We start from the raw sequence: 10,000 nt of genomic DNA on the forward strand, positions 1-10,000 counted from the left end.
CTGGTCAAGGGTTCAGGGAAACCGCCTTGGCTTTTTTACTGCAATCTCACAATGAATCAAAACGTAATTCTTTCAAGCTATTTGCCAGCGACAACCACAGCTTTTGCCTTCCTGCTGAATGGAAGTACACTTGCTTCTAGTATCCGATAGCCTTGTTCCTGTAAAAGTATCAAATTTCCTCTTCTGAAACGATAAACTGTGACAGTGCATGCAAGCGTAACGTATTGGCAACACCTGGCTGAGTGTGAACCTGTAATTAACCACTAGAGCCTTTAGAGTGTAATTAACCACTAGGGCCTTTAAACTCAGGGCAGAAACAAGCTGACAAATGGCACTCAACTCAACCTACAAACACTTGACCAATATTGGATTTAGGTCGGTGACGTTTGCGTGTTTTGAGTGTGCATGTATTGTCCGTATATTTATAGGGGTGGCATGATTCATGAAAAAAAACCCGAACTTTGTCAATCTTTGTGTGCTAAAAGGGGACAAATGTCCCTGTAGATGGTAATAGCACATTCTACCTTCTTGTCAAATAAATGAAAAGCATGTTGACTTGAGATCATCCATTTCTGTACTCTTGCTGAATCAAAATCTCACCTTCTCTCAGAGATGGTCTTAATGACGTGCTTAAAGTCAAGTTGCAAACGGCAAACCTTGACCCTAAAACCGTGATACAAACCAAACCACGCCACCCCTAGTGTATTGTGCGTGTGTGTGTGTGTGTGTGTGTGTGTGTGTGTGTGTGTATTGTGCATGCCATGTAGTGAGCATGTATTGTGTGCTCTGTTTGTAAATATATATCATATCTGTGCATGATATATGATACCGCATACGAGTGTGTGAGTGAGACAGTTAGCGTATGCATGTGCTCCTGAGACTGCATGTGTGTGTGTCAGGGTGGCCGTGTGTGTGTGTGTGTGTGTGTGTGTCTTACCTGTGCTCTCAGACTGCGCGATGAGGGCTGCCATGGTGGAGTTGGGGTTCAGGCGGTTCCCGAACATGTGAGGGGTGGGGCCAGGCTGAAGGAGGGGCCAGCTAACGGATTGGGCTGCGGAAGGAGCAGGGAACACACTGGATTCAGTACACACACACACACTGGATTCAGTACACACACACACACACACACACACACACACACACACACACACACACACACACACACACACACACACACACACACACACACACACACACACACACACACACACACACACACACACACACACACACACACACACACACACACACACACACACACACACACACACACACACACACACACACACACACACACACACACACACACACACACACACACACACACACACACCCCTATCGGTCAAACTGAGCAGAAGACATTAGACATCTGCGCTTAAACATCAGCAGAGAAGAAACAGCATCATCAGTAATTGACGGACAGTGGAGGGAGTTGTGCTGGCAGTGTCTCGCGGAGAGGAGCGGGGGGGGTGGGGGGGGGTATTTTAGGGGGAGAGGAGCAGGATGGGGGGGGTATTTTGGGGGGAGAGGAGCAGGATGGGGGGGGGGGTATTTTAGGGGAGAGGAGCAGGATGGGGGGGGTATTTTGGGGGGAGAGGAGCAGGATGGGGGGGGGTATTTTAAGGGAGGAGAGGAGACGGGACGGGGACGGGGACGGGGGGGTATTTTAGGGGGAGAGAAGCAGGATGGGACGGGGGGGGTTTAGGGGGAGAGGAGCAGGACTGGGCTTACTGCATGGAAGTGGCCAGAGGCTTTGCATCTCCTCACACAGTGCAGACAATGCAGATCTGATGCTAATGATTTAATCCAGTTAAAGCATTTCCAAATTCAGGAGATCGGGGGGGGGGGGGGGGGGGGGGGGGTGGTAGCAGGAAGGAAGGGGGGCAGCAGTGCATGGAGGATGCATGTTTGTCACAGTACACACATTGTTTTTTCCACACAGGGGCATCAGTGTGTGTGTATGTGTGTGTTGTGTGTGTGTGTGTTGTGTAGCCTGCAGTGCTGAAGCAGGGTGAGTGGAATGGGGAAGATTCATTTTTAATGCAATGAGTTAAGTGTGTGTGCAGCCAGGCGTTGTGTGTGTGACGCGCCAGAGACTGCTGGAGTGCCACTGGGTTACAAACTGCACACACACACAAACACATACACACACACACACTCTCTCTCTCTCTTTTATTCACAAAATGTGCACACACACACACTTATATCCACAAAACGCGCACACACACACACTCTCTCTTATATCCACAAAACGTGCACACACACACTCATATCCACAAAACACACACACACACACACTCATTTCCACATAACTCACAGTGAGATGCGTACACACTCACACGTGTAAAGGCACTGTGTTACACACACATACCACCCATCCATACGTGCAAACACACACAACCGCACTTCAACTAGCCTGCAGCTCTCTGTGTGGTCAGGAGAGGGTTAAACACAACGCTGCCTCTGAGCCCCCCCCATAACACCCCCCACCCCCCCAACATTCACCCACCGCTTTCATTCTTGCCGGCTCACTCACTCTCTCGCTCTCTCTCTCTCCTCTCCATTTTCTGTCTCTCATCATTCCATTTGCCCCTCCCCCCCCCCCCCAAGCTCTCCGGGCTGCTGTAGGGACGACGGCCAGCCGTGGCGAGTAACCGCGGTTGAGTGACCATGGCGAGTAACCGTGGCGAGTAACCGCGGTGAGTGACCATGGCGAGTAACCGTGGCGAGTGACTGCGGCGAGTGACGTCCAGCAGATTCGGGCGAGCCGCTCCACCGGCCCAATGTGTTGCCTAACACAGCCACAGCTCTGAGAGAATCGTCTCTGGCCGCATGTTTACATTCCAGACGTATAGGCATGTGTGTGTGTGTCTGAAATTGTATTTTGTTTTTTTAAAGGGGGGGGGGGGGTTCTTCTCCTACCCCCAGGCCAGCAGTCTGCATCTGGAGTCTGCATCTGGTGCTGATGGAGCGCCACGGCAACGCAAATCACCACAAGGGATGGCCTCCTCCTCCACTCACACTCAACCCACCACCTCCACACCTCCAACTCCACCTCAACCCTCCACCTCAACCCCACCTCCACTCCAACTCCACCTCAACCCTTCCACCTCCACACCTCCAACTCACCCACCTCAACCCCACCTCCACTCAACTCCACCTCAACCCACCTCCACCTCAACCCCAACTCAACTCCACCTCAACCCCACCTCCACTCCAACTCCACCTCAACCCCACCTCCACCTCAACCCCAACTCAACTCCACCTCAACCCCACCTCCACTCCACCTCAACTCAACCCCAACTCAACCCCAACTCAACCCACCTCCACCTCCACCCCACCTCCACCTCAACCCCAACTCAACTCCACCTCAACCCCACCTCCACTCCACCTCAACTCAACCCCACCTCAACCCCAACTCAACCCCACCTCCACCTCAACCCCAACTCAACCCCCCACCTCAACCCCAACTCAACCCCAACTCCACTCCACCCCAACTCAACCCCACCTCCACCTCAACCCCACCTCAACCCCTCCAACTCAACCCCACCTCAACCCCACCTCCGACAGATTCAACTCATCATCACAAGGGACGGCCTCCAACTCCATCTCCATCTCTTGCGCCGAGGACGGTCAATGCAGACCAGACCAGACGAGTGTGAAGATCTGCATGAGTTCAGACCAGACCAGACGAGTGTGAAGATCTGCATGAGTTCAGACCAGACCAGACGAGTGTGAAGAGCTGCATGAGTTCAGGCCAGACCAGAGTGAAGATCTGCATGAGTTCAGACCAGACCAGACCAGACGAGTGTGAAGATCTGCATGAGTTCAGACCAGACAAGACGAGTGTGAAGATCTGCATGAGTTCAGACCAGACCAGACCAGACGAGTGTGAAGATCTGCATGAGTTCAGACCAGACCAGACCAGACGAGTGAAGAGCTGCATGAGTTCAGGCCAGACCAGACCAGACGAGTGTGAAGAGCTGCATGAGTTCAGGCCAGACCAGACGAGTGTGAAGATCTGCATGAGTTCAGACCAGACCAGACGAGTGTGAAGATCCTGCATGAGTTCAGACCAGACCAGACCAGACGAGTGTGAAGATCTGCATGAGTTCAGACCAGACCAGACGAGTGTGAAGATCTGCATGAGTTCCCGCCTGATTTCTAAAAGCCTCAGAACGGCCAGGGCCCTCTACAAGGCCCTCCAGGTGCCCCCCCCCCCCCACACCATCAGACTAACACACACACACACACACACACACACACACACACACACACACACACACACACACACACACTCACAGCCTCAAGTGCCACCTCCTCCAAACCTGGGGACATCCCCTCCCCAGGAGCTGCGGGCACCGACACAGAACTCGAGTAACACAATATACCCCCCTCATCCCCGATAGACACACACACACACACACACACACACACACACACACACACACACAGCCTCATCCCCAAAAGATCCACACACACACAGCCTCATCCCGCAATAGAGCCACACACACACACACCCTCATCCCCCAATAGATCCACACACACACAAACACACACACACACAGTGCTTCCTCGTACTGCAGTTGTGCTTTCCGAGAGCTTGATTCTCCGGCCGCGCTCTTTATTGAAAGAGACAGAGCTAAAGAAAAGAATAAAGAGAGAGATAAATTGCAATTTTCTCTTGTTTATTAAACGACATGGGATTGTGTTTCTATGACAACCCCATTTAAGGGTTCCCCCATCTCGTGCTCCGACATTTAATTTAGCAGACTAGAAGGGGCACCATCAAGGGGCACCCCCCCCCCTCCCCCTCCCCATACCATTCTGTCCCATCACACACACCACACACATTCTTTTTTTCCAAGGAGCGGGGGCGAGAAAGAAAGAAAGAGAGAGGGAGAGAATGAGAGAAAGAGAGAGACAGAGACAAAGAGAGAGAAAGAAGTGATATCCAGTGTCCCCCTGGCCCCTGTGTGACCGGGCCGGTGCTGTGCTGTGTGTGTGTGTGTGTGTGTGAGTGTGTGTGTGTGTGAGTGTGTGTACTGGGGATGAGCAGGGGCAGTGAGCACCGGGCGCTGAGCTCTGAAGCGGCCGGCTGGCCGGTCTAGCGGAGTGTGTGTGTGTGTGTGTGTGTGTGTGTGTGTGTGTGTGTGTGTGTGTGTGTGTGTGTGTGTGTGCTGGTCTAGTGGAGTGTGTGTGTGTGTGTGTGGTGTGTGTTGTGTGTGTGTGTGTGTGTGTGGTGGAGTGTGTGTGTGTGTGTGTGTGTGTGTGTGTGTGTGTGTGTGTGTGTGTGTGTGTGTGTGTGTGTGTGTGTGTGTGTGTGTGTGTGTGTGTGTGTGTGTGTGTGTGTGTGTGTGTGTGCTGGTCTAGTGGAGTGTGAACGGAGGGCCTCCTGGAGCCCAGACCCTCTGCTGAGCCTGTCACATCCCATCGGCATCACACCACCACGCTGCCATGCCAACACCGCACAGCACCATGGGACAGAGAGACAGAGAGAGAGAGAGACAGAGAGAGATGAGAGAGGGAAGGAGAGAGAGAGGAGAGAGAGAGAGAAAGGGAGAGAGAGAGGGAGGAGAGAGGAGAGAGAAAGGGAGAGAGAGGAGAGCAGTGAGAGAAAAGAGAGAACAGGATGGAGTTTTGAGGTTTAACGACCATTTACTGGATCAGAAGAAGAGGAGGAGAGAGAGAAGAGGAGAAGAGAGGAGAGAAAAAGAGAGAGGAGGAAAAGAGGAAAAGAAGAGGAGAGGAGAATAGGAGAAGAGGAGGTGAAGAAGAGAGAGAGAGAGGAGAAGGGGAGAAGAGGACGAGAGATAGAGAACTACAGAGAGAGATGGGGAAGGTGGGGGCCCTGCTCCATAACTGTAGAGGTGAGGGCCCTGTAGAGGTGAGGGCCCTGCTCCATAACTGTAGAGGTGAGGGCCCTGCTCCATAACTGTAGAGGTGAGGGCCCTGCTCCATAACTGTAGAGGTGAGGGCCCTGCTCCATAACTGCTCCATAACTGCTCCATAACTGTAGAGGTGAGGGCTCTTCTCCATAACTGTAGAGGTGGGGCCCTGTAGAGGTGGGGGCCCTGCTCATAACTGTAGAGGTGAGGGCCCTGCTCCATAACTGCTCCATAACTGTAGAGGTTATGTAGTTATTTTCATCGAGGGCCCTGCTCCATAACTGTAGAGGTGAGGGCCCTGCTCCATAACTGTAGAGGTGAGGGCCCTGCTCCATAACTGTAGAGGTGGGGGCCCTGCTCCATAACTGTAGAGGTGAGGGCCCTGCTCCATAGCTGTAGAGGTGAGTGCCCTGCTCCATAACTGCTCCATAACTGTAGAGGTGAGGGCCCTGCCTCCATAACTGTAGAGGTGAGGGCCCTGCTCCATAACTGTAGAGGTGAGGGCCCTGCTCCATAACTGTAGAGGTGAGGGCCCTGTAGAGGTGGGGCCCCTGCTCCATAACTGTAGAGGTGAGGGCCCTGCTCCATAACTGTAGAGGTGAGGGCCCTGCTCCATAACTGTAGAGGTGGAGGGCCCTGCTCCCTGGCTGAGTGGACACCAAAAAGCGGCATTGTATCTGCACAGTACTGTACTTTACTGCAGAAATGCAGTATGTTGGACTTGAAAATACTAGCGTACTGCATGGCAGAATAACTGCACTGCACTGTCCCAGGGCTAGACTACAGCATGACATCTGTTGTGCATTACTCGACTAATAAACGAAATGATCGCTAGAATGCTCGATTCTAAAAAGAATCGATGAGCTGCAGCCCTCTAGTATTCGCAGACGCCTCCACCCCGAGCAGCACAGACCTGCACCCTGCGGGCGCGGGACTCGGCCCCGAGTCGAGCGCCCGTCAGGCGGTGAGATCAGTGCTGCTCTGCCACGCCTGCTGCTAACCCAGCGACGGCTAACCCAGCGGCGGCTAACCCAGCGGCGGCTAACCCAGCGGCGGCAGCGCCAGCGTGGCACACCTGCACCCGAGGGCAGAGACGGCCAGGTAGCATCGCCAAGGCAACAGCAATAACCACGTCAAATACACTTCCAGCCGACAAGGGAGAATCTTAAGGGAGATTCACCTCGTCATTTCTCACACGCATGCACACGTACGCACACACACACGCGGACACACACACACACACACCAGTGCCCTATACTTTATCCCCCCCTCGGCCACCCTGCACACAGGCAGGGCCCGCACTCGTCTAAAGAGAGGTCAGTTGCCAGGAGACAGCCAGTTGCCACAGCAGCGCCGGGGGGGGGGGGGGGGGGGGGGGTGATAATAGCGAGGGGGAGTGGATCTGAGCTGCACGGGGCTGGGATGGACGAGAGGAGAGGAGAGGAGAGAGGAGATCTCCTCTGCCTGTGTACCGCCGAGAGACGAGGAAAAGGATCAACTCAGATACACGCAAAGCTGCAATGCAGGAAATAAATGATGAGACAATGAAAGAACTCGTTTAAGTTCTTGTTTTTCTCTGTTATCATATTTGTTTATATGATGCAGCATTATGGGTGTTTTTTGTGATTTCCCATTAAATCAACAGTAAATAACAGTCATATTTACGTAACAATATGATGTCCACATCGGAATTACTGTTTACTTATGCTGGAAATATCAGATTCTGACAGGACTAATAGACTCACAAATTCAAATGTAAATACTGAAACAATATTGTAATTGTGTAATTGTGTAAATGCAATTAAACTACTTAATTAAAAACTAACAATGGACATCAACTATAATTGTTTTTAGAAATATATATATGTATAATATAATATATTAACCTGGGTACCAAAAAAGGAAGATTTCAAATGATCTGTTTATTACTTTATTACTATTATTAGATGGCACAGGCTGCAGCCCATTTGGGCTTATCCAATTCAGACACAACAAAAACAAAAACTGAAAAATTGCAAAGGGGAAAATCAAGAAAAAACACAAAGACTCCCTCTCTCTCTGACACACAAACACACACTCACACACAAATCACTGTGTTTCCCTTGAAAACTAATTTCTGATTTTTAATTTAAAATGTTAGATAAACTCAGTATTTTTCTCTTCATTCTTAATTGTTTACAGAATATGTATTAACTGTTAGCACTTAAGGCGATCTGCCTGATAACGTAAGTAGGCCGTTTCATGATAAGAAGCACAAAACAGAACATAACGAGTTTTCTCCAGTCTCGACTAACGCCTAGTCTCCTGCAGTTTCTTAAAATATTTTTTAACATTTGTTCTACTTCAAATAAACAGACTCGCGAGCTGATTCCTGTTGATGCATTCGTTAAGGCAACAAAGCCCAGCAGGAGCTAGCATTCATGACGCGGGGGGAGAGAGAGGGAGGGAGGGAGAGAGAGAGGAAAAAGAGAGAGAGAGAGAGAGAGAGAGTGAAAGAACGAAAGGAAGAATGAGAATGAGAGAGGGAGAGAGAAATAGAGAATGAGAGAAAGAGAGAAAGGAAGAGATATGGAGAGACAGAGAGAGAGACTTTAGACTCCATAAAAAGGCCCAACAAGCCGCACAAATCGACACCAAATCTTCAGCAGGAACACACACCAGATTCTGAGACTGGGCTCACGTGCCGACTCCACACAGAAACCCACCACATTCTGATCTATCCACTAACAGCAGGGACCTACAACTATTCAAATGCAAGAATTGAATTTTAATTAACTTAGTTCAGATATAAAGATAAATAAATGGTTTCCCTATGATATAATTAAAATGCAACTAATTCCGTTCAAATACACAGATAAATAAATTGTTACTCTACGATATAATTAAAATTGAACCAATTCAGATCAAATATACAGATAAATAAATTGTTTCTCTAAGATACATTAACCGTCCCTATGACATAATTTCTGCAAAATATTTTTGAAAATACAAATGATCTGGTTTAATATTATTAACCATTATTCATATAATATTGAATCAATTTGTGTATTATGTATTAAATAGATTATGCAAGGTATTTTTACAAGACAAAAAACATCAGCAACAGTATCTGACCATATGCAAAAGACACCATCAGCGATATGAAAACATTACTGTTGTATTCAAGCTCCAACAACACACACACACACACACACACACTCCAGGTTCTCCAGCACAGTAAACGCTCATTTAGATGCGGAAGGCACCAAACGTCCTGTCGCTTGTGCATGTGATAAAATCTGTTATTGTGAATAGATTAATACGTAGCCTAAATAGCTCAACCTGATGTTCGCGCCACAACCGTTGAGCAGGTAATTACGGCGTGTGCCGAGCGCGCATTTAAAGCGCTTATCTCCAGATTCCTCCACAAATCAGCGCACCAAGGGGACACGGCACGTTTCCTTCATTTTAATTAGGAGATTGGGTGGCACACTGTGAATCCAGCGCCTGTGACCAGCGACAGGGCCGACACACACACACACACACACACACACACACACTCACACACACACACACACACACACACACACACACACACACACACACACACACACACACACACACACACACACACACACACACACACACACACACACACACACACACACACACACACACACACACACACACACACACACACACCATCTAGAATATGCTCTCCAGTCTGAGCAGCTCTTCACTGGAGGCAGCCCTCACGCACGCACACACACACACACACAGACGCCGGCGCGGCTTTATGCAACATCCTCTCTCAGATCAATGCTCGATATCAGTCAAGAGCTATTTATCAACATTAGCGCAGCACATAAGATGGTCACAGACACAGGAAAGGGAAGCTACGTCGCATTAAGATGAGGTCACAGACACAGGAAAGGAATGGTAAGTCCCATTAAGATGAGGTCACACAGGAAAGGGAAGGTACGTCGCATTAAGATGAGGTCACAGACACAGGAAAGGGAAGGTACGTCACACACACACACAGGAAAGGAAAGGTGCTTCGCATTCAGGGTTTTGTTTGTGCGTAACTGAGACGGTGGGTGAGGGAGGGTGCGTCTGAGTGTGTACTAACGTCT

At 49.9% G+C, this 10,000-nt stretch overlaps 1 protein-coding gene across 1 annotated transcript in view; it reads right to left on the bottom strand.

The window, feature by feature from the left end:
• LOC134065668 (protein AF-10-like) overlaps positions 1-10,000 on the bottom strand; it is a 32,583-nt gene that overhangs the window by 20,403 nt on the left and 2,180 nt on the right. The window contains exon 3 of the mRNA XM_062520654.1: positions 938-1,051. Within this exon, the coding sequence (XP_062376638.1) occupies positions 938-1,004 (67 nt within the window). The 5' untranslated portion in view covers positions 1,005-1,051. The remainder of the gene's footprint in view (positions 1-937; positions 1,052-10,000) is intronic.

Source organism: Sardina pilchardus, chromosome 19 (genome assembly GCF_963854185.1).
Source record: "Sardina pilchardus chromosome 19, fSarPil1.1, whole genome shotgun sequence".
Taxonomy (NCBI): Eukaryota; Metazoa; Chordata; class Actinopteri; order Clupeiformes; family Clupeidae; genus Sardina; species Sardina pilchardus.